The sequence below is a fragment of the Callithrix jacchus genome, chromosome 2, assembly GCF_049354715.1.
Source record: "Callithrix jacchus isolate 240 chromosome 2, calJac240_pri, whole genome shotgun sequence".
Taxonomy (NCBI): domain Eukaryota; kingdom Metazoa; phylum Chordata; class Mammalia; order Primates; family Cebidae; genus Callithrix; species Callithrix jacchus.
The window spans coordinates 11678131-11704011 of NC_133503.1; the positions used below are offsets into that span (position 1 = coordinate 11678131).

The window sequence follows — 25881 nt, forward strand, 5'->3', positions numbered from 1 at the left end:
AACGATAAAAAAAAAAAAAAGGAGGTAGAGAATGTCTTAGTCACACCAGGTTATTGAAGAGTTGAGTGTTTTATTTGAAGCCAAGCCTTAGAAGTTACCTTCCCCACTGAGCTATCCCCCTGTAACTCTCGGACTTCACTTAAGAGCTTTATTGATTCTGTGTCTTGTATTAAATCCACCTCAAATACTTTGTTGGAAGTAGGGTAGTAAAAGTGTTAACGTAAAAAAACTAAACAAAAAACAATTTATCTGGTTTGGTTATAGAATTTGTTTTCGGCAGAGTGGCTTGGACCTGTAATCCCAGGACTTTGGGAGGCTCCGGTGGGAGGATTGCTTGAGGCCGGGAGCTCGAGACCAGCCTGGGCAACATAACAAGACCCCATTTCTACAACTGAAAAAAAAATAGCTGGGTGTGCTGACATGCACCTGTAGAACCAGCTACTTGGGAGGGTGAGGCAGGAGGATGGCTTGATCCCCGGAGTTGAGGCTGCAGTGAGCTACGATTGTGCCATTGCACTCTAGCTTGGGTGACAGATCAAGACCCTGTCTTAAAAACAAAAACCAGTTCATTGTGGAAAGGGTTTTTAATTTTTAGCAGAGATGAGTTCTCGCTATGTTCCCCGGCCTGTCTCGAATTTCTGAGCTCAGGCAATCCTCCCAGCTTGGCCTCTCAAAGTGCTGGGATTACAGGTGTGGGCCACCATGCCTGGTTGGAAAGGAGTCTTTTTTTTTTTGAGACAGAGTCTTGCTTTGTCGCCAGGCTGTAGTGCAGTGGCACAATCTCGGCTCACTGCAACCTCTGTCTCCTGGGTTCAAGCGATTCTCCTGCCTCAGCCTCCCAAGTAGCTAAGACTACAGGCACGCACCACTACGCCCAGCTAATTTTTGTATATTTTTTAGTAGAGATGGGATGGTCTTGGTCTCTTGACCTCGTCATCCACCTGCCTTGGCCTCCCAAAGTGCTGGGATTACAGGAGTGAGCCACCGTGTCCGGCCGGAAAGGAGTCTTATCAGACAAGACAGGCTGTTTCCTGTGTCTACGATTGGACAATTTCAGGTGATGATAATATCTCCATTAGGAGGATGTATATGTAGCAGCTGGCCTTACAGCTTAGGTATGCTTTTGATCATCAATGTATCAATACAATGTCATTGTAACTCTGGATAGGAAACTGGATTCAGTCACTTTTCAAATGCCAGGGTGGTCACTTCCGAGGTTTCAACTTACGGAAGGACCCTGGGTGTCTAATTGATACCCTTCTTTTCTTTTTATTTTTTTAAGATATAGTCTCTCTCTGTTGCCCCGGCTGGAGTGCAGTGGCACAATCTCAGCTCGCTACAACCTCTGCCTCCCAGGTTCAAGCGATTCTCCTGCCTCAGCCTCCGGAGTAGCTGGACTTACAGATTCGTACAACCACACACGGCTAATTTTTGTATTTTTAGTAGAGATGGGGTTTCTCCATGTTGGCCAGGCTGGTCTCAAACTCCTGACCTCAAGTGATCCGCCTGCCTTGACCTCCCCGAGTACTGACATTACAAGCTGAGCCACTGTGCCCAGCCCAAGTGAAAAATGTCTGCGATTAGCGAAACTTAAAATGGCAGCTGATTGTTTAAAACAAGTGATGAGAAGAAAATCTTTGTGTCTGTGCATAAACCCCAGGGCACCTATGTGGCGTACCTCAAGTTGGTGAAAAATATTTACCATATGCCAGGGAATAAAGGTTTCTCGCCACTAACTGGTAATCCTGCTAAACAGCAGCTGCTTGGTAAACAGAGTAGAAGGCAATCGCTGGAAATCCAGATAGCTTTAAAGAATTCACCAGCGGGAATCTGCAGGTCCAGAGTATTTTATAAAAGATCAGGTCTCATTGTAGAGGGAAGTGGCAAGGTTAATATAATGAAGTATAATTTGTTGCTGTGCTAGACATGTAATCTAATAATAGTACAGTACGATAAGAACATTTAAATATATAGTTCTGAAAAGGTTTCAGAAGGGCTCAGTGCTTCTGTGTCAGAAAGTGAATTTCAGTAACAAGAGGAGACTCAAGGCAGGGCTGATTAGAAGGTTCAGGGGACATTCAGAGGGTCATTTAGGCTGTTCACTCAATCTTCCTTAAACAAACGAGAAAGCCGGCCGGGCACGGTGGCTAATGCTTGTAATGCAAGCACTCTGGAGGCCAAGGTGGGCGGATCACCTGAGGTTGGGAGTTCAAGACCAGCCTGACCAACATGGTGAAACCCCGTCTTGAAAAAAATAAAAAACACAAAACAGATCAGAAAGCCGAGGATGGAGGTACTGTGAATTAGAAAAAAGGATCAACAATTCAATAATAAAGAGAAATTTAAGAGTTACATCACTAAATGTAATTAGGCCAAATTTACCCATAAAAATAAAATACATATTTAAAAAAAAAAATCTGCCAGGCATGGTGGCCTGTGCCTGTCGTCCCAGCTACTTGGGAGGCTGAGGCAGGAGATCTCTTGAGCCCAGGAGTTCGGGGCTGTAGTGCACTATGCCGATCGGGTGTCTGCACTAAGTTTGGCCTCAATACGGTGACCTTCCGGGAGCCGGGGGACCACCGGTTGCCTAAGGAGGGGTGAACCAGCCCAGGTCAGAAACGGAGCAGGTCAAAACTCCCGTGTTGATCAGTAGTGGGATCAGTTTGTGAAAAGCCACTGCACTCCAGCCTGGGCAACATAGCGAGACCCCGTCTTTAAAAAAAAAAAAATCCAAAAAGGGCCGGGCGCAGTGGCTCACACCTGTAATCCCAGCATTTCAGGAGGCTGAGGCAGACGGATCATCAGATCAGGAGATCAAGACCATTCTGGCCAACATGGTGAAACCCTGTCTCTACCAAAAATACAAAAATTAGCCCGGTGTGGTAGCACACACATATAGTCCCCGCCACTCAGGTGGCTGAGGCAGAAGAACTGCTTGAACCCAGGAGGCGGAGGATGCAGTGAGCTGAGATTGCGCCACTGCACTCCAGCCTGGCGACAGAGCGAGACCTCGTCTCAAAAAAAAAAAAAAGAAAAAGAAAAAGAAAAAGGAAATCCAAAAAGGGTGGTAGAAACACATTTTGAGTGAAAGGCAATGACTAACTAGATTTTTTCTTTTTTTGGAGACAGGATCTCATTCTGTTGCCCAGGCTGGGGTGCAGTGGCACGATCTTGGCTCACTACAGCCTTGACCTCCTGGGCTCGATCAGTCCTCCCTCCTCAGTCTCCCAAGTGGCTAAGACTATGGTGAGCACCACCATGCCCAGCTAATTTTTAATATTTTTTTAGAGAGAAGATCTCACCACATTGCCCGGGCTGGTCTCCAACTCCTGGGCTCAAGTGATCCTCTTGCCTCAGCCTCCCGAAGTGTTGAGGTTACAGATGTGAACTAGTGAGCCTGGCCAACTAGACTTTTTAAAAAGGCTAATTAAGGTAAGACTTGAAGCCAGACATTAAATGTAGCATAAAAACGTTTAGGGAGAAATAAGAAATGCTAAACAGTACAGTAAATAGAAGCATAAGCTTCAACTTGTCTTAAATCAGTAAGAAAATCTAGAAAATATGTAAAATAAAAATGGAATAAAATGTATTATATAAAAGTGTAATCCTACTATTAAGTTGGTGCAAAAGTAATTGCGGCCTTGCTATTACTTTTTTTTTTGAGATGGAGTTTCTGTCTTCTCGCCCAGGCTGGAGTGCAGTGGTGCCATCTCGGCTCACTGTAACCTCTGCTTCCCAGGTTCAAGTAATTCTTGTGCCTCAGCCTCCCCAATAGCTGGGATTACAGGTGCCCATCACCACACCCAGCTAATTTTTGTGTTTTTAGTAGAGATGGGTTTGGCCATGTTGGCCAGGGTGGTCTTGAACTCCTGACCTCAGGTGATCCGCCTGACTCAGGCTCCCAAAGTGTTAGGATTACAGATGTGAGCCACCGAGCCTGACCTGCCATTACTTTTAATGGCAAAAACTGCAATTAATTTTGTACCGACCTAATAGAAAATGAACTACTCCGAGAATCTAACACAGTTGCGAGGTCACATGGAATCTAAAAACCAGGTCACAGTTAATCATTCACAGAGGGGAGCATTTGGTTAACATGGAAAAGGACACAGGCTTAAACCAAGATCCTGTGTGATTCTTCCCAGAGATATAATAGAATGCCCCTCTGAAAACAGAAATGAAAGAAGAGGATCAGAGGTTCCGAGTGTCAGAAAGGGCGCACATTCACTACCAGTAGGTAATACAGTCCCATGCTCCCCAAATCCAAGGGATTCGCTTGGAGCAGATGGGCTGGGTCAATCATGACTTCAGCAAAGCCCTGTGTTTCTTGGTAAAGCCAAGCAAATAACAAACTCCCCTATACTAGTAATAAACATCCACAAAATGAAGTAAAAGACCTATCTCATTTACAACAGGAATAAAAATATAAGCACATCAAAATTAAAACAACATAGTATAAATGCCATCTATAGAAAAATCGGATTACAAAATGCTTGGAGCAAAGGAAGGGAATGATACATTTCTTACGTGCAGCTGCATTAAATCTAAAGAAGCACACATTTCTCTCCCAAGTTAATTTATAAAAGTTGATAAAATGGCTGGGTGCGGTGGCTCACGCTTGTAATCCCAGCACTTTGGAAGGCCGAGGCGGGCAGATCACGATGTCAGGAGTTCGAGACTAGCCTGACCAAAATGGTGAAACCCTGTCTCTACTGAAAATACAAAAATTAGCTGGGTATGGTGGTGGGCACCTATAATCCCAGCTACTAGGGGGGCTGAGGCAGGAGAACCCAGGAGGCGGAAGTTGCAGTGAGCCAAGACTGCACCACTGCACTCCAGCCTGGGTGATGGAGCGAGACTCTATCTTGAAGAAAAAAATATTGGTAAAATGACAAGATGCATACATGTAGAAAAAATAGGTGACCAAAATACTAAAGGTTTTTTTTTTTAAAAAAGCAAAAACAACAGTAAACTGGCTATAGAAGATATTGAAACAGAAAACAAGAAGACTTCATCCAAAGTATGGTGTGCACTTATTACAGTTAAAAACTGGACCGATAGAACGAAAGTATAGACGGAACTCCAGAAATATATGTAATTATGCCCTATTTGCTGGGTATTAAATATTGGAGGAAGAAACCATCAGTGTTATTGGGCAAACTGGGTATGAATATAAAGAATAACAAGCAGAAACGAACATTACTCTCTGTGCTATAATAAACTTCAGACAAGTTAAAGGTGCAATAAATCACTGAAAAATACAAAAATGGATTGAGAGGAAAAGACCATTTTCTCTTTTTTTTGAGATGGAGACTCACTCCGTCGCCCAGGCTGGAGTGTAGTGGTGTGATCTCAGCTCACTGTAACCTCCACCTCCCAGGTTCAAGGATTCTCCTGACTCAGGCTCCCAGGTAGCTGGGACTATGGGCATGCACTACCATACCAGGCTGATTTTTGTGTTTAGAATAGAGATGGATTTTCGCTGTTGGCCAAGCTGGTCTTGAACTCTTGACCTCAAGTAATCCACCTGCCTTGGCCTCCCAAAGTGCTAGGATTACAGGCGTTAGTCAATATGCCCAGCCTGAAGAGACTATTTTCTATCACCAAAACCATATGAGAAATGATTAAGATTGATGGGACCTATCTTATTTATATTTATGTTATTTTTGTGTATACACACACACACACACACACACACACACACACTCTCTCTCTCTCTCTCTCTCTAGTTAACCCTTGAATATGGGTCTGAACAGCATGGTTTAACTTCAACTTAAATATTTTTCAGTAAAATTACACCGAATATGCCTGGCTCCCCTCTCACCTCCTCCACCTCCTCTTCTGCTGTCACCTGAGATGGCAAGACCAACCCTCCTCTTCCTCTGCCTATTTGATCTGAAGATGAAGAGGATGAAGACCTCTCTGATGATCCACTTCCACTTAATGAATAGAAAATGTATTTTTTCCTTAGGATTTCCTTAACGTTTTCTTTTCTCTACATTACTTTATTGGAAGAATGTTGTATGTAACTTACAAAACATCTCAATCGGCAGTTTATTTAACTGATAAGGCTTCCGGTCACCAGCAGGCTGTCAGTGAAGCTTTTGAGGAGTCAAAAGTTGTACTTGGATTTTTCAATGTGTGGAGGGGTCAGTGCCTCTAACCCGTGTTGTTAAAGAGTCAACTATATACGATTCTTTGGGACAGTGAAAAATCACTAAAACTTGAGTGAAAAGAAAAGCAATTAATTGATAGGTAGAAGCAGTCATAAATGTGAGTGAGTAGTTAAAATCCAGAATATGTGTGGAATTACTATCTACACTCTGTACTCGGGTTCACAGCACACAAGGAACACACAGAGATTAAATAAATAGGGGCTGGGCACTGTGGCTCACGTCTGTAATCCAAGCACTTTGGGAGATGAGGTGGGAGGCTCGCTTGAGCCCAGGAATTCGAGACCAGCCTGGGCGACGTAGGGAGACCCCATCTCTAAAAATTAAACAATAATTAGCTGGGTGTGGTGGCCCTTGCCTGTAGCCCCAGCTACTCGGAGGCTGAGGTGGGGGAGGATCCCTTGAGCCCAGGAGGTCAGGGTTGCAGTCAGTGGTGACCGCACCACTGCATTCCAGCCTGGGTGACAGAGCTAGATCCTGTCTCAAAACAAAAAAAGAAAAAGTCATGTGGTACAAAGTGGCACCGTGCGAAGGGGTGGGGCAAAGAAGGAGGAGGATCCAGAGGCAGCCCTCAAGGCTCTGTCAACCAGAAGTGGCTGCTTAACCCTTCCTTTGCCACAGTCCCCTCTGGAAATCTTGTAAAGAATAAGGGCGTCTATTTGGAATGTTTTAAAGATGTAAGTCCCTCACTCCATTAGAGGACATAAGTCTAATCACGTTTTAAAGACCAAGGGAAAGAATTATTTTGAAGTTCAGGCTGGGCGTGGTGGCTCACGCCTGTAAATCTAGCACTTTGGGAGGCCAAGGCAGATAGATCGCTTGAGGTCAGGAGTTCAAGACCAGCCTGACTAACACAGTGAAACCATGTCTATGAAAAATACAAAAATTAGCCAGGTGTGGTGGCAAGCACCTCAAATCCCAGCTTCTCAAGAGACTGAGGCAGGAGAATTGCTTGAACCCGGGAGGCAGAGGTTGCAGTGAGCCAAGATCAGGCCACTACACTCCAATCTGGGTGACACAGTGAGACTCTGTCTTGGAAAAAAGAAAGAAAAAGAAAAGGAAAAGAAAAGAAAGAGAAGTGCAGTTATTGCAATATTTTTTATTTTTAAAAATTTATTTTTAGTTTTTTTTGAGAATGAGTCTCTGTTGCCCAGGCTGGAGTGCAGCGGCCTGATCTCGACTCACTGCAACCTCCACCTCCCAGGTTCAAGCGATTCTCCTGTCTCAGCCTCCCGAGTAGCAGGGATAACATGCCCCCGCCACCATGGCCAGCAAATTTTTTATACTTTTAGTCCAAATGAGGTTTCATCATGTTGGCCAGACTGGCCTCAAATGCCTGACCTCAAGTGACCCGCCCACCTCGGCCTCCCAAAGTGCCGGGATCACAGGCATGAGCCACTGTGCCCGGACAGTATTTTTTTAAGACCAGATTTGTGATAAGGGAACAACGGTTCTTTACTGTTGCACTAAATAACAATCTCAGAACTGCTGACGTTTTGAAGTAGTCATGAACCCGAACAGCGGTTGTGATCTCTGCAGCAACGGGATTGAAAGTGAAAGCCTCTGTGATTTCCACTCGGAACGAGGTCACAGGTCTGCAGGCACCCCGGTGTGGGGCTTCATTTGCAATGGAAGGAAATGCTACATTGCAGTTAGAGACACTGATGGAAATAAAAATGTATTTCTTTCTGGGTCCAATTCGTGAAGCCCCCAGGTTCTCCCTATAGACCCCATATGAAAAGTCCTTAGAATAGGGGAGACCAGAGCCCTCTTTAGACAGAGCAGGTAAGTGTGGGTACAGGAGGAGGGAAGGCAGGGCAGGATCTGCTTGTCAGGAAAGGTGGAACTGGCTGAAGGGTGAACTGGGGAAAGGCCTGGGATTCTCCAGAATGGGAGAGTTTGAATTGGCATAAGATGAGGCTGGGAAGGCAGGGCTGTATCCCCAAGTGCCCTGTGCATCATGCTGTGAGTTTGGACTTTCTGAGAGACTGCACCACCGAGAGATTTTAAGCAGGACAGGTTTTAGCAGGATTAGACATATTTCTGAAAGAGACTTTTAGCAGATGCTTGGAGGGTGGTTTCATCCAGGGAGAAACTGGTGGTACAAGGTCAAGTTCAGAAAATCCTGAAGAAGTGAGATCAAGAGATGTAAAATAAATTAAAGCCAGGTGCAGCGGCTCACGCCTGTAACCTGGCACTCTGGGAGGCTGAGGCAGGTGAATCACTTGAGGTCAGAAGTTCGACACCAGCCTGGCCAACATGGTGAAACCCCGTTGCTACTAAAAACACAAAAATTAGTCAGGTGTGGTGGTGGGTGCCTGTAATCCCTGCTACTTGGGAAGCTAAGGCAGGAGAATTGCTTGAACCTGGGAGGTGGAGGTTGTAGTGAGTGGAGATTGTGCCACTGCACTCGAGCCTGGTTGACAGAGTGAGGCCCTGTCTCAAAAAAAAAAAAAAAAAAGAGAGAAGAAAAGAAAACCAAATTAAAACGACAGTAGTGAGAGTGGTGATGAAGCTGGGAATGCGCGATGTTGCTTCAAGGCAAAACTAACACAGAACAGACAGAGGGTTCAAAAGGAATCCAGAAATACCCTCGTTTTCTGGAACGAGGGAGGAGCAGGTATGGCTGGGCAGAGGAAGAAGGCAGAAGGGGGCTGACTCTAGGGAAGGGGGAGGTTATGGAGAATAACAAGCTAATCTGAGTTTGAGATGCCCGTAGTAGAAATGTCTAGTAAGGAACTGAAAATATAGAGGTTTTTCTACTGGGAAATGAAACTTTGCTTATTGCTCTGTAAGGAGACACACACACACACACACACACACACACACACGCTCTCACTCTGTTATATACATTGAAAATATTTTTGCCAGTCTGTCTAAATCCATCTGTCCATCCGTCCGTCCATCTGTCTGTCCATTCATCCATCCGGCCATCTCTCTGTCCATCTATCCATCTCCACAAAGGTCTGAATTTCCCTTTGTGAGTTCTACTTTTGGCATTACGCTTAAAAACTTTTTTGCCCACCCCCTTATTGTATAAATATCCACCTAAAATTGTTCCTAGTGTTTTTATGGGTTTTTTTTTGGTCACATCTAAATGCTTTAAATATCTAGCCCGGTGTGGTTGCTCATACCTGTAATACCAGCCCTTTGGGAGGCCGGGGTGGGTGGATCACATGAGGTCAGGAGTATGAGACTAGCCTAGCCAACACAGTGAAACCCTGTCTTCCTACTAAAAATATAAAAACTGGGCGGCTGTGGGGGTGCGTGCCTGTAATCCCAGGTACTTGGGAGGCTGAGGCAGGAGAATTGCTTGAACCCAAGAGGTGGAGGTTGCAGTGAACTAAGATCACACCACTGCACTCCAGCCTGGGGAACAGAGACTGTCTCTCAAAATAAATAAAGAATCCATCAATCAGTGTTTTGAACATCTAGACTTGACTTTGCAGGGGGCTCTGCTCTGACTCCACCAGCTTCTATACCGTTGGCCCATTATTCCACCATTCACTAAAAACTCTGTCCTTCAATGTACTTCGATTTGAGCAATTTTGATTTTAAAACTTTAAAAAAAAAATTAAATAGACATGCCATCTTGCTGTTTTGCCCAGGCTGTTCTTGAATTTCTGGCCTTAAACGACCCTCCTGCCTTGGCCTTCCAAAGTGTTGGGATTATAGGTGTGAGCCCCTGCACCTGCCAACTGAACAATTTTTCAAAAAGCTACTGTAAAAAAAATAACAATCACTCATCTGCGTACAAAAGGAATTAGCCATTTAACACAACCGGTCCTTTTTCCATTGGAAAAATCCATCGGCAATTGGATTTCTAATTACATTTGGGTTTTCCATGGAAGCTGCAGAGCAGCCAGTCATCTATGTATTCTGTAAATGCTACAAATTGCAGAGGTTTTTTTCTTTTTTTGGACAGAGTCTCGTTCTGTTGCCCAGGTTGGAGTGCAGTGGCTCGATCTCGGCTCACACAACCTCCACCTCCCGGGTTCAAGCAATTCTGCCTCAGCCTCCCAACTCCTGAGTAGCTGGGACTACAGGCGTGTGCCACCATGCCTGGCTAATTTTTGTATTTTTAGTAGAGACGGCGTTTCACTATGTTGGCCAGGCTGGTCTCGAAGTCCTGACTTTGTGATCCACCCGCCTTGGCATCCCAAAGTGCTGGGATTACAGGTGTGAGCCACCGGGCCCAGCCAGCCAAGAATTTTTTTTATGGGTAGGAAGATCACAGAAATTCATCAAAGTATACTGTTCAACTCAGAAAAAGTGAAAAGGTAAAAATATAGGCCATCTCATAAAATTTCAAGAGTAAGCTGTGCTGTTGTGCTTCAGGCTATTTTGATAGCAAGCATTCTCAACACAATGTATTTTTTTATTTTTTTGAGACAGAGTCTCTGTCACCCAGGCTGGGGTGCGGTGGTGTGATCTTGGCTTACTGCAACCTCCGCCTTCCGGATTCAAGCCATTCTCCTGCCTCAGTCTCCCAAGTAACTGGGAAAACAGGTGTCCGCCACCACGTCCGGCTAATTTTTGTGTTTTAATAGAGAGGGTTTCACCATATTGGCCACGCTGGTCTGGAACTCCTGACCTCAGGTGATCCGCCTGCCTCAGCCTCCCAAAGTGATGGGATTGCAGGCGTGAGCCACCTCGCCTGGACAGGATAATTTTTATTTTTTTTCTCCTGACTCCTTATGTTTTCCTTTAGGAAAATCGGAGGGCACCACCGTGGTCATCTGGGGGTTAATTCTCACTGATGTCGAATGCCCCAGTCTTTGTTCTGTTCATTGGAGCATTAAGTCTGAAGGCTCAGGAGAGCGATGCAGTCGGCCTGTGCTGGAGTGAAGCCATAAAGTGTGCCATTAAAAATTCATATTGCAGGCTTGCCTTCGAACTCAGCTCTGGCTGAAAGGAGAGGTGGCGAGGAAATATGAGACACCCCACTGTCTTTCTGGCAATTGGAGACATTCCTCAACAAACAGCACCTCGGGAAGAGAATGAAATGGCAAACAAGCCGTGAAGGAAATCAATGAGTTCAATTATCTCTCCCGCTTCTGCCTTCCTACAGGAAACTTTTCATTCTTTGAGGTGGGTTCCAAAAAGTTTTTTAACCAAATCCCGGAACAAGATCCCCGGGCATCCTTGCTGGGTGCCCGGCTCTTTGGCACCTCTTTTAATTTGTTTTACACTAGCCCAGGGTGCCTCAAATTCTCCAAGTCAGATGGAGCCAGATCTCCAATGTGGGCCGCCACCTTGGTGTCAGTCAGCTGGGAGGGGACCCAGCAGCTTGTTCTCGCTTTCAAACTTGGATCTTGCAAAAATGTGGCACAGAGAAGACAGTCAGTTACCAGATTATTAACCTCTGTGTTGATTTCTCCTCTGAGACGGAGTCTCACTCTGTCGCCCAGGCTAGAGTGCAGTGGCACGATCTCAGCTCACTGCAACCTCTGCCTCCTGCCTCAGCCTCCCCAGGAGGTGGGGTTACAGGAGCCCATTACCACACCCAGCTTTTTTTTTTTTTTTGAGATAGTCTTGCTCTTGCCCAGGCTGGAGTGCAGTGGCGCAATCTCGGCTCATTGCAACCTCCACCTCCCAGGTTCAAGCCGTTCTCCTGCCTCAGTCTCCCGAGTAGCTAGGACTAAAGGTGCCCGCCACCACACCCAACTAATTTTTGTATTTTTAGTGGAGATGGGGTTTCACTATGTTGGCCAGGCTAGTCTCAAACTCCTGATCTTGTGATCCACCTGACTCGGCCTCCCAAAGTGCTGGGATTACAGGCCTGAACCACCGTGGCTAATTTTTGTATTTTTAGTAGAGATGGGGTTTCACCATGTTGCCCAGACTGGTCTCAAACTCCCGACCTCAAGTGATCCACCCGCCTCGGCCTCCCAAAGTGCTGGGATTGCAGGTGGGAGCCACTGCGCCTGGCACCGGTGTTGATTTTTTAGACACATCTCTGAAGGCATTTGCAGCTGTGCAATGATCTGACCTGGGAACTTTTGGCCATCGTATTAGCGGCACGTCAATGGTGACTAATATAGATTTTAAAATTAAGGGTCCCCGAGGAAGACGATGGGAAAGAAAGCCTTGCGCCCCGCTCTCCCAGCCGTGGCACGCTAATAGGGGTGAGCAGGTCTTGCAGTGTGGGTAAGGATTTTAACAAATTCACCACGGAAGGCGACAGAATTCCTGAGAGTGGGAAGAGACCTTCAGCAGGGAGAGGTAAGCAGACCTTTTCAAAATGTGCCAGGTCATGCCAGGTGCCTTGCAGGCAGCCGCAATGCCAGCCACCCTTTATAGATGCAGCCCTGGCTGAAGGTCACTCCACAAACAGGCCCTGCTGGGAGACAGCAACAGAGATCCAGGCCACTGGGGAGACCTTTGTAGAGGTCCTTGTGAGGCACCTGCACTGGAGTGGTATTTTTTTTTTTTGAAATAGAGTCTCTCTCTGTTGCCCAGGCTGGAGTGCAGTGGTGTGATCTCGGCTCATTGCAACCTCTACCTCCCAGGTTCAAGTGATTCTCCTGCCTCAGTCTCCTGAGTACCTGAAATTACAGGCACCTGCCACCATGCCTGGCAAATTTTTGTATTTTTAGTAGAGAGAGGGTTTCGCCATGTTGGCCAGACTGGAACTCCTGGCCTCAAATGATCTGCCTGCCTCGACCTCCCAAAGTATTGGGATTAGAGTTGAGAAGTGGCATTCTTTCATTTATGAAAATACTAAGGTCTCTGGGTATTAGACCTCAGTCAGATAGGTAAAAAAACAAACAAAACAAAAAGGAAAACACTAAGGCCTGAGTAAGGAAGCCTGCCCGTCTCGAGGTTATGTAATTCACAGAGCCAGGAATCAAACCCAGGTCTTGCTGTGAACCAGGTTCTTCCCACCGTGACTCATGCTGTGCCTGTGCCCTGGATGCAGGCCTGCCTGAAGGTCACTCCACAAACAGGCCCTGCTGGGAGACAGCAACAGAGATCCAGGCCTCTGGGATCCAGAACTGGGCAAGAACGTGCAAGAGGCTGACAAATGGGCCGGCTCCTCCGTCCTGCCTGGCATCCAGTCTGATCCTTTCGTTTTACCAGCAAGGTTGGTGCTGCGGCCGAGGGAGTGGTTTTGTGGGGCCACATGTGGGGACAGACGGGACCAGAGTCAGGGTCTCTGAGCTGATGCATTGTCCACTGTCCCCTGATTTTCACTAGAGACAAATGTCATGGAGCAGCAGTCTAGGAACAGGGGCCCCGTGCCAGTGCTGCTGTGAGCCCTTGGAGAACTCAGGGTTTCGAAACTCTCTTGTCTGATGATGGCTTTGGGAGGCTACCTCAAGATGCCACAGACAGCCAGATGCAGTGGCTCACCCCTGTAATCCCAGCACTGCTGAAGGCTGAGGTGGGCGGATCACCTGAGGTCAGGAGTCCAAGACCAGACTGGCCACCACGGTGAAAGGTGTCTCTATTAAAAATACAAAAATTAGCTGGGTGTGGTGGCACACACCTGTAGTCACAGCTACTCAGGAGGCTGAGATAGGAGAATTGCGTAAATCCGGGAGGTGGAGGTTGCGGTGAGCCGAGATCATGCCACTGCACTCCAGCCTGGCTGACAGAGCGAGACTCCATCTCAAAAAAAGCATAAGAAACCATGAAAAACATGCCGAAGCCACTGGCAGAACACGAAGGCGTACAAAGAGCAAGGACAAAGCTCCCAGTTTAAAACCCGCAGGGCGATGAAAGCAGTGTCACAAATCAGGCTCCTGAACAGCAGGGAAGTAAGTGGGCAAGTCTTAGGACTCACCTGAGTGATGAAACGTTACGCGGTGTGCGCTGTTTCTGAAGAATATTTAATGATAAGCAAGAAATACAACATGTCAGGTAAAAAAAAAAAAACCTCAGAATCAAAATAATGTTATCAGTCTATGCCACTGGTAAAAAATCAGAAGGGTTTGGGAGCAGCGGCTCATGCCTATAATCCCACCAGCACTGTGGGAGTCCAAAGTGGAGGACTGCTTGAGCCCAGGAGTTCAAGATCGGCCTGGTCAACATGGCAAAACCTTGTCTCTACAAAAAATACAAGAATCATCCTGGTATGGTAATGCACACTTGTAGTCCTAGCTACTTGGGAGGCTGAGGTGGGAGGATTGCTCGAGCCCAGGAGTTAGAGGCTGCAGTGAGCTATGATGGTGCCACTGTATGGCAGCGTGGGTGACAGAGTGAGACCCTATCTCAAAGAGAAAGAAAAAGAAAAAAGAAAGCACTATGTAGATCAGGGGTCCCCAATCCCTGGGCCACGTCTGTTCCACATCTGTATCCTGTTAGGAACTGGGCTGCACAGCAGGAGATGTGCTGCAGGAGTGAAGCTTCGTCTGTATTTACAGCTGCTCCCCGTTATTCTCGTGACTGCTTGAGCTCCGCCTCCTGTCACATCATCGGCAGCATTAGATTCTCACAGGAGCGCAAACCCTACTGTGAACTGCGCATGCGCGGGATCTAGGCCGCCGGCTCCTCACAAGAATCTAATGCCTGATGATCTGTCGCTGTCTCCCATCACCCCCAGATGGGACCCTCTAGTTGCAGGAAAACAAGCTCAGGGCCTCTGCTGATTCTACATGATGTTGAGTAGCAGAATCATTTCATTATGCATTACACTGTAATAACAATAAAGGGCACAATAAATGCAACGCGATTGAATCATCCTGAACCCCGCCCATCTCACTGGTCCATGGAAAAATTATCTTTCACACAACTGGTCCCTGTGGACAACGAGGTTGGGGGAAGCTGTGTTAGATGATTTTGCCTGACTGTTGGCTAATTAATGTGGGTGTTCTGAGCACGCCTAAAACAGGCGAGGCTAAGCTATGATGGTGGGTTAGGGGTGTCGAACGCATTTAGACTCAAGGTATCTAAAACTTACGATGGGTGCATGGGGGACAAACTGTCATTGTAAGGAACATTTGTATAGAAAAAAAGATGATGGAAATAGGCCAAAGTGTGAACAGCGATTATCTTTGCTGTGGGATTATAACTGACGATCTGCTTCCTTTAAAAGATCTTTCAGAATTTTCTAAATTTCGTATAGTAAACATGTATGGTTTTTGTACTTGAAAATAATGTTATGGGCTGGGCGTATTGGCTCAAGCCTGTAATTCCAATACTTTCGGAGGCCAAGGTGGCAGATCACTTCAGGCTAGGAGTTCAAGACCAGCCTGGCCAACATGATAAAATCCTGCCTCTACTAAAAGTACACACACACACACACACACACACACACACACACACACACGGATGTGGTGATGCATGCTTGTAGTCCCAGGTACTTAGGAGGCTGAGGCAGCAGAATTGCTTGAACCTAGAGGCAGAGGTTGCAGTGAGCCAAGACTGCGCCACTGCACTCCAGCCTGGGCGACAGAACGAGACTCTGTCTCAAAAATAAAATAAAAATAAAAAAAAGGAAAATGGTGTCATTTAAAAGGAATCAGCCTGTAATCCCAGCTACTTGGGTGGCTGAGGTGGGAAGATGGCTTGAACCGAGGAGGCAGAGGTTGTAGTGAGCCAAGATCGAATCACTGCAATCCGGCCCGGGTGAGACCTCTTCTCAAAAAAAATGAAATAGAATAAAATAAAAATAGGACGGTTGAGACTGCATGATAAAAATTAAAAAAAAGTATATTCATAAACATGTTTATTTACATGGACACATGTATAGTACCTGTTTTTTTTTTTTTTTTTTGACATGGAGTTTTGCTCTTGCCACCCAGGCTGGAGTGCAGTGGCACGATCTCAGGAGTATTGCCTGGGAAGGACTGGGCATGCATATCCCACGGGAAGGATGGTTCTCCTTTCTGCCAGCCTTTCCACCTCTCTTTACAAGGGCCCTGGGTGGGACGGGGCAGCGTGAGGCCAGTCACTTTCTCCTCTGTCACTTCTGAAGCAAATAAGACATGCTGTGTCACTGCCATCTGCACGGCCAGGGCCCTCCCAGCAGCAGCCAGGGACTCCCCGTGGTGAGTCAGAACCTCACAGTTTTAAGGAATTTTATTGGGGGCAGAAGGTGGCCTGAATGTTCCAGGCTGGGCCTCCGTTCCAACTCCTCGCTGTTGAAGCCCTTGAAGGCCGGGTGGTGGCTGCTTTCTGCTTAGGAGCCAGCAGCATTCTGAGTTGACCCTTCCAGAGTGCAAACGTCCTCATCGGGCAGGCTGCAGGCTGAACATTGAAGAGGCCGTCCAGCTCTGCAGTAACCTGGACCCACTCATCATCACGGGGAAGGCTCAAGAGTTCCTGCACAGCCATGATGTGCTAAGCCTGTGGTGTACAGATCATGGGATAAAGGCTCTCTTTTGAGGCAGTTTTCAGTTGACACTTAAAAACCGGGGCTGGGCATGGTGGCTCATGCCTGTAATTCCAGCACTTTGGGAGGCTGAGGCGGGTGGATCATCTGAGGTCAGGAGATCGAGACCATCCCGGCTAACATGGTGAAACCCCGTCTCTACTAAAAATGCAAAACTCAGCCAGGCGCGGTGGCATGTGCCTTTAGTCCTAGCTATTTGGGAGGCTGAGACACGAGAATCGCTTGAACCCGGGAGACTGCAGCGAGCCAAGTCTGCATCACTGTACTCCAGCCTGGGCGACAGAGGGAGATTCTGTCTCAAACAACAACAACAAAACCCCAAAAACCAAAAACAACAGTTTCTGCTAACCACATTTATTTACTTTACAATGTACCATATACTGGCATTAACCATCGTTGCCAGGCTGTGTAATCGATCTCTTGAACTTATTTCTCCTGTCTACCTGCATCATTTAACCAACCTCTCCCATCCCTTCCTTCCTCCACCTCCCCAGCCTCTGGTAACCACCATTCTTCTTGACTTTTATGTGATCAGCATTTAGAGTCTACATGAGTGAGATGATGTGGTATTCGTCTTCCTGTGCCTGGCTCATTTCACCCAACACAACGTCCCCCAGATGAACCCATGTTGCTGCAAACGACAGGATTTCCTTTTGTAAGGCTGTACTGTATTCCACTGTGGATCTACAGCACAGTTTTGTCACCCATTCATCTGCAGCTGGACGCGTAGGTCACTTCCGTCTCTAGGCTGCTGTGTGAATAGTGCTATGATAAACCTGTGAGCACAGGCATGATTGCAACACGATTTCCTTTGGATAAAAACCGGCAGTGAGATTGCTGGATCGCAGGCTTCAGGAACGCACGTTATCATGCCTGACCCCCACAATTCCGAGACGCAGGGAGGGGCGTGTCAGGACACCCCTGTTTCACGGGTCACCATACGTGCTACCATCTATACATTGCATTCACTTAACAATCCGTTACCTGTTTGCTCCGTGCATACACTGTGAGATCCCTAGACTTTAACAACCAATCAGAAAAACTTTAAGGATCACTTAATTAGGTAACATCTGTATGAATGTATGCCAAACCCACGTGACAGTCTATGAATAATGATTTTCTCTAAACTACCCTCTCAAAGGATGCGGGGTGAATATGATCGCTTTATCGGCTAGGTGCGGTGGCTCATACCTATAATCCCAGCACTTTGGGGGGTCGAGATGGGTGGATCGCTTGAGCTCAGGAGTTCGAGACCGCCCTAGGCAACATGGTGAAACCCCGTCTCCACTAAAAATATAAAAATCAGCCAGGTGTGATGGTACACACCTGTAATATTAGCCACTTGGGTGGCTGAGGTGGGAAAATTGAACCCAGGAGGTGGAGGTTGCAGTGAGCTAAGATCACATCACTACACTCCAGCCTGGGTGACAGAGTGAGACTCTGTCTCAAAATAAATAAATAAAATAAAATAAAAGCAGTAGGATTGGTTGAGACTGTATGATAAAAAATTCTAAAGAACTGATTGCTTTATGTATATTTGTAAACATGTTGATATACATGGATACACACACAGTGCCTGTGTGTTTTTCATTTTTGAGATGGAGTCTCAGTCTGTTGCCCAGGCTGGAGAGCAGTAGCATGATCTCGGCTCACTGCTACCTCCGCCTCCCGTGTTCAATCGATACACCTGCCTCAGCCTCCGAGTAGTTGACCTGGTGTGTGTCAGGTCAACAGGCACCCGTCACCACGCCCCGCTAATTTTTGTATTTTTAGTAAAGACAAGGCTTCACCATGTTGGCCAGGCTGGTCTCAAACTCCTGACTTCAGGTGATCTGCCCGCCTCGGCCTCTCAGAGTTCTGGGATTACAGGCGTGAGCCACCATGCCCGGTTGCCTCTCTGTTTCTGTGTGCGTGTTTTTGGGTACAGAGTGTGCGAGCCTGTGTGTGTGCATGTGGCATCTGTAAGCCCCTTCCCGCCCTGTCTTTATAGTTCCAGCACACCCGACACCACACCTACCATGGTACATAGCAGACCTTCCATAAACATCAATGGAGGAGAAGAGTCAAGTTTGCCAGTTCTCATTGATGCTTTGCAGTAGACACGTCTACTACATGTCAATTACATTTCCTAACCATGTCTGGAGTCCACAGAACAAGCGAAGAATCTTTGGTGCTCAGAGGACTTGCTACCTGGAGTTGGAACTATGAAGCCACCCCATTGTTTCTGCCTCGCCCCCCAGCCTGGGGAGATACCAGGTCGTGGCCGTAGTATTTGGAGGAGGACAGAACAGCTGCTGTCAGTACAAAAGACAAGAAGCATCCTTTAGGGCTCACCCAGGCATCAAATTTTAGGGGTGAAGCAAAATCCTCGTACAGAGATTAAAAAAAAAAAAAGGCGCAGGCATTCTACAAAATCCACAAGCTCTTTTGGAGATAAGACACAGGAGGAGAGAGATTAAAAAAAAAAGGCCATTGGTTTTCCCCTCCAAGTCTGATTTAGTGGTCTCTAAGGTTTAAGGGACAGTAGGTTCTTCATTCGAGTCCATACTCTCAAAACCATAAAAGTGGCTGCTTCTCTATTTTTAGAGAAATTAATCCAAGCAGGATAATTACAGCAACTCATACTGGAAACTGATGAGTCATCAAAAAGACAGGAAATAGAAAATCTTACATTCTTAAAGGTACAGCAGAGACTCCATTTTCAGGACGCTTAAGTTGTCCCTTTCAAATTCAATGAGAGGATGCAATATTCATCTAAACATGATGGCCAAGACAGTTGTGTGATTCTCAGGTTTAGTCAGTCAGGCTCTATCTGGCCCCAGTTCTGTGGAGTTATTGTTCAAAAAGGGAGCAATCCTTTCCAGCTAGGGTAAGTACAACAGGGGCTTATGGGGCTGGGGAAGGATGAAACTCCCAGGAACGCCTGCCTTCACCTGGCTAGCCCTCACCCTCGCTGGCACCATTTAAGCCTAAAGGACCAGGCAGGTCCAGGGCCTGACTCTGTGAGTTCCTAGGAGTGCTTCCTCATCCATGCAACGAGCACAGAAAAAGCTGCCTCAATGATTGCAGGAAAGGGCAAATGAGATAATACTCGGGAAACTACCGTGAAACAGTCTGGCACAGTACATAAAGAAAGTATCGATCTCAGCTGCTCACGCCTGTCATCCTAGAACTTTGGGAGGCCAAGGCAGGTGAATCACTTGAGGCCGGGAGTTTGAGATCAGTCTGGTCAACATGGTGAAACCTTGTCTCCACTAAAAATACAAAAATTAGCCAGGCATGGCAGTGGGTGCCTCTCAGTTACTTGGGAGGCTGAGGCAGGAGAACTGCTTGAACCTGGAAGGTGGAGGTTGCAGTGAGCTGAGATCACACCACTGTACTCCAGCCTGGGTGACAGAGAGAGACTCAATCTCAAAAAAAATCAAAAAAAACAAAAATTAGCCAGGCATGGTGGCACTCACCTGTAATCCCAGGAGAATCACTTGGACCTGGGAGGCAGAGGTTGCAGTAAGCCAAGACTGATTGCACCACTGCACTCTAGCCTGAAAAACTGAGTGAGACCCTGTCAGGAAAGAAGGAAGGGAGGGAGGGAGGGAGGGAGGGAGAGGGAGGGAGGGAGGGAGGAAGGGAGGGAGGGAAGGAAGGAAGGAAGAAAGGGAGGGAGGGAAGGGAAGGAAGGGGAGGGAAGGGGAGGAGAAGGGAGGGGAAGGGGAGGGGGACGGGGAGGAAAGGAAAGGAGAAAGAAAGGAAAGAAAGAAAATATCCCTCACATCCACGCTTGCCATGCAGAGTTGTGTCTTGAACTGCTGGGTTCCTCCTCCCCTCCTTTTTATAATAATATTATTTTTAGAGATGGTGTCTGGTTCTGTCACCCAGGCTGGAGTGCAGTGGTGCAATCACAGCTCATTGCAGGCTGGAACTTCCAGGCTCAAGCGAACCTTCCAACTCAGCCTCCTAAGTAAATGGGAGGAAGCGGGGCCAGGTAGAACTACGGGTGCAACACCACGCCCAGCTAACGTTTGTATTTTCTGGTAGAGGTGGGGTCTCACTATGTTGCCCAGGCTGGTCTTGAACTCCTGGGCTCAAGTGACCTTCCCATCTCAGTCTCCCAGCGTGCTGGGATGACAGGCGTAAGCCATTGCGTCCAGCCTCCTCCCCTTTTCAAATTCTGTCTTATGTCCTCTTTTGGAACCTGGGGTTCTCCGTTCCTGCAAAGAAGCTTAGAGGCCAAGCTGAGTTAGCTATGGGAAAGTCTTCTGCTGTTTTAGAGGATAATGTATTTTGTGATAAAGTGCTTGTTATATACATGCTATAAAGAAAATCCTCTAAAATTAACCCAAGTGAAGTTTCTTGTAAATGTCTCTTTTGTAACTGTACTATGTAACGGTGTGTACATACAATGCCGTTCTTTTAAAAAAACATATAGGCTAGGAATACAACATGAGTAACCTTACGAAATACGAATTTTACTGGCAGGAAAGGTTTGGGAGGTGCAAATTCTCCTAAGACTATGAGAAATGTAGTATTTCAATATTTTCTTTCATCAAGGCTCAGCGCCTCGGCCCACGAGTGGGGAGGAATGCGAGATGCTGATTGCATGCGTTGCAGCTGAAACTCCTTTTCCAACCCAGATTCGGGGGGACAGAGCACAGGACCGTGGGCTTCAGCAAAAATGCGAATTCCTGCACTTTTGCCCAGAACACTAGCTGCTTGGCTGGGAGGGTGACATTCCTGCTGGAGGGTGCAGTAGTGACCCAAACCCAACAGCAAGTAAGTGAACAGCTGCAGGAGACAGACGCAGGAACTTGGGGCAGAGAGGGCTGCCCAGGCCTCTCTCTCTGGGCCGGCTGCTGCTGCTGCGTGATTACAGGGATCTCCACAGACGTCCATCCCAGGTAATCGTTACATGTGAAAATCCACACCGTGTTCCTCTGCTAGAGTCTCCCAGGTAAAGTTGATTAGGGTGGTAAACCTCCATTTGCTAAGAGAGATGGGAAAATCTGTACACAGAGTGACCACCGGAGAAGGAGGTATGTTTTTAACTAAAGAAAAGAAAAAATGCCAGGCATGGTGGCTCATGCCTATAATCCCAGCACTCTGGGAGGCTGAGGCGAAAGGATCACCTGAGGCCAGGAGTTTGAGACCCACCCTGGGCAACGCAGTGAGACCCCGACTCTAAAAAAAATTTCAGAAAAGAAAAAAAGGGCAGAAATAATTCATTGATTTAACCCAGAAATGGTTATAATGGGAAACCTTGCAGTCCTCTCACAACAGCTGTTCTGGCAAAGTCCCCGTGTTCCAACAAATATGAAACTGTGCTTGCCATTTGTCTAAGGAATCTTGCATTAATAAACATGAAGAAGAACACTTTTACCTCCCACTCTCAACGACAGGACAAAACAAAGACCAGCTGTATTCATCAATGGGCCCTTGTTCCGCACATAAAGGCTAATTACATTTTGCTTCAAGCCTACACATGGAAAACTTTACTGCTGTTGTCTCGTCACAGTCAGCCCGTGCTGTCCCAGCTAACGCGTGGCGATGACTGCTCACGATAAACCAGGGTCTCAGAGCAGCTTCGGTGCCATCGACCTGCGGGCTTCTCTCCAAAACAGGGCAGAGGGATGGGTACCCCGCGACATCTCCCCACGACCGACAGGCAGTGTGGGCCCAGTCCATCGTGGTGATGCGGTTAAGGTCGGTTTAAGGTCGGTTTCCTCCAAGGCTGTTAATGTCAGAAACGCATACCACGCCCTGCTGCGGGCTTGCTGGGAATAGCTTCTATCTGTCGACAGCTTAGCCTCAGAGTCTCCCCATGCCAGGTTCTGTACACACACATCTCATTCCTCTTCAAAACCACCCAGTGGCTTCACTCCTATTACGGCCATTGTACAGGTCAGAAAGGGAGGTGGACAGGTCACAGCGTATTCAGGGTCACTCGGAGAGCTAGTACTGAAGCCTGGAGAATCAGTCCCAAGCCAGTCTTTCTCCAAAGCCCATCTTCCTTTATGCCTCTCCAATTCCGATCAACAAATATCTAAGAATCCCTCTATTTATTTATTTTTGAGACAGGGTCTTGCTCGGTCACCCAGGCTGGAGTGCAGTGGTGCAATCTAGGCTCACTGCAGCCTCGACCTCCTGAGCTCAAGCGATCCTCCCACTTCAGCCCCACAAGTAGTCGGGACTACAGTTGCGAGCTACCAGGCTGGGATAATTTTTGTATTTTTTGTAGAGACAGCGTTTCGCCATGTTGCCCAGGCTGGTCTCAAACTCCTGGACTAAAGTGAGCTGCCCACCTCAGCCTCCCAAACTGCTGGGATTACAGACATGAGCCACTGCTTCCGGTCCTAAGAATGCCTCCTTCTGAAGAGGGAAAATAAATTGTTTTTAAAATGCTGTTAAGACCATATGTGAAAAGATTTGCCCCCAAGGAGCTTATATTCATATGCATTACTGAAAATGCTCATGGTCTAATAAAATGTGTAGGTTGGACTTGAAGCAGATGGAATAATGACAAATCTATCTTGGAAAATGAAAAGGGAGGGAAAGGCAAGCAGGGGAGGTCTCAGATGGAGCCCATGGCCTCCAAAGTTAAAAGAAAGTAGCCAAGATCCAATTCTCTCAGGCCATTCTTTGCATTTCTGGGGCACGACTTTCTCTGGGAACTGTCACAGTACGTGGTTGGCCCCAGGCTGCCGCTGTCAGTGCCCAGACCGTTTCTGATGTGGAAATGCCAGGCCACGCCCATCCTGCCCCATAGCAAATCATTCGGAATCTCTGGCGGGTCCTCCCCAAGAATGAATTCACCAGGCTTGCATTTTCACAAACCTCTGCAAACCCTGACCTGACTCATCTTCCAATCCCAAATCCCATCCCACCCTCTTTAGAAAGGCTTCCTGACAATTCTTTCTCTGCAGTCTCACGATGCTGAGGATGTTCTATTCCTTTCCCCAGCTCCCCTGGCTGGTGGGAGGAGAGAGGGAGTCAGGTGAGGGGTCCCTGGCACTGCCTTGGGTCCTCTCCCAAGGCCACGGCTCCCCTCAAGGGGGCCCTTACCTTCAGGCTCCAGCTACCTTTCCCTCCTCTGGCTCATTCAAACCCAGGTGTGGAAACCCTACTGGTATTACGGGCCTAGGATCTGCACCTCTGCAAATAGACCCAATGTTGAACTTTTTTTTTTTTTTTGAGATGAAGTCTCACTCTGTCGCCCAGGCTGGAGTACAGTGGCACTATCACAGCTCATTGCAGCCTCAACTCCTGGATTCAAGTGATCCTCCCACCTCAGCCTCCTGAGTAGGTGGGACTACAGGTGCACACCACCATGCCCGGTGAAATACAATGATTTTTAAAAATAAGATTTATGGAGAAAAACAGCTTAATCCAAGTAAGTAAGTTGCTTAATCAGGTCCAAGCAGAAGTAATTGAGAGGAGTGATTAGCTAATCTGGTGGTGATGTTTCAGTATTCACATGTCTCATGACCAGAATCCATTCTGACCACCAGGCTGGGGAGCTCGGCTCTCAAGGTCTTGACCCTGAGCAAAACGTTAAGAGCCCCATTCAGCAACGGACCCAGCAGCACCCTCAAAGTCCAATGTCAAGTCAGATGGGGCAGAGAGACACTGAGCACCAGCACCTCACACAGAGCTGGAGCCTGGGGGGACAGCAGTGCCATTCAGAAGCACCCCTCTTCTCGCTGAGGCACTGTGTGAGCAGAGTCGGGGGAACCTTTGTTACTGGGGTAGGGAAACCCAAGAGACATGGCAGTGGGCACACAAGTGTGTTTCCACGAAAGAGGGGGAGAGCCTTCCAGAACAGGAAAAAGAGGCTCAAACGCTAGCCTGGCACCGCCCACCTGGAATTTGGTAGAGGAGGAAATGGCTAGGAGCAATTTCTGCCAATTCTTCATCTTTTCACGACTTATATTGATCATTATTTCTTCCTTGCTGGTGTTCCACATCAAGGATGGGCTGGTATAAAGTACACTTGTAGTGGATGCCTCTAATTTCCTTTGGACAAGAGCTGGGTAGGAAGTTGGCCTTTTGTGATTCTGCCCACCCGAATCTGTATCCATCTGTACATGCACGCCTAGCATTGTAAGGTCTGACATGAACCCATATGCCCACATGGGAATGTATTATTATTCTGAGGCTGGCCTTCCCAAAGGGTCCTGGGAGAAATGAAGATCTCTGTAAAAAAAGGGATAGGATTTGCCCAGACCCAGCTCCACACAAAAAAATGTCCCGTGTGTCATATAAATGAACTCCCAGATTTTCATGACAAAAGGCCTAGCAGTGACCAGGCTTCATAATAAAGAAGGGAAGAAGTTTGTTGGAAGGATTATCCAGTGAGTGCTAGAACATGCACTGAACTGACGCTGAGAACTCATGGGAAAGACACTGTGTACCTGCAGCGGTACAAAGGTCAAGCACCTTCTCCATCCCGCCCTGCTCTGCAGAGTGAGACGCGTGCGCGGTTGGGGGACGAGCGTGCGCGGTTGGGGGACGAGCGTGCGCGGTTGGGGGACGAGCGTGCGCAGTTGGGGGCCGAGCAGAGAGACTTACTTTGCAGTAGTTTCTTCGTCATATTTGGTTTTCAGGTCAAATAATTCTGTTCGAGTTTTTTCCAGGGCTGAAAGGCAAAGAATAAAAAATCATGATGTAAGATACTCTTTGGGTTAAAAAGAACGCATATACACCTAATCTACTCCCATTTCAAAGGAGGCAGAGATTTCTGTGAAGAGTGAGGTGTGTGAAAAAAATAAAGATTAAAAAAATACAAAAAAGGCCAAGATGATGAAAATACAAAAAATGCAATAGGAAATCCCCTTTCATCTCTGCCTCATCTAATCCCAAACACCTACAAAGACAGAACCGATGTTAACAGTTTCCTTCCTTCCCTCCTTCCCTCCCTCCATCCCTCTGTCCATTTCTTCCATTTGTTTTTTTAAATAATTTTTATTACTTTTTTTTTTTGTGAAGACGAGGTTTCTCCATGTTGGCCAGGCTGGTCTTGAACTCCTGACCTCAGGTGATCCGCCGGCCTTGGCCTCCCACAGTGCTGGGATTACAGGTATGAGCCTGCACACCCGGCCTGTCCCTTTTGTTTTTAAGAAACAAGGTTTCTCACTCTGTCACCCAGGCTGGAGTACAATGGCACAATCACAGCTTACTGCATCCTTGAACTCCTAGGCTCAAGCCATCCTCTTGCCTCAGCCTTCCAAATAGCTGGGACTAGAGGCGAAAGTCACTACTCTTGGCTGTTGTAGAGATAAGGTTTTACTACGTTGCCCAGGCTGGTCTGGGACTCCTGGCCTGAAGTGATCCTCCCACTTTGGCCTCCCTAAGTGCTAGGATTACAGGTGTAAGTCA

General features: G+C 47.2%; 1 protein-coding gene across 8 annotated transcripts in view; it reads right to left on the minus strand.

Moving 5' to 3' along the window:
• CUX1 (cut like homeobox 1) overlaps positions 1 to 25881 on the minus strand; it is a 463251-nt gene that overhangs the window by 145019 nt on the left and 292351 nt on the right. For all 8 annotated transcript variants that reach the window (XM_035280564.3, XM_035280554.3, XM_035280546.3 and 5 more), the window contains exon 8: positions 25075 to 25141. In XM_035280564.3, coding sequence (XP_035136455.2) covers positions 25075 to 25141 — 67 coding nt within the window. The remainder of the gene's footprint in view (positions 1 to 25074; positions 25142 to 25881) is intronic.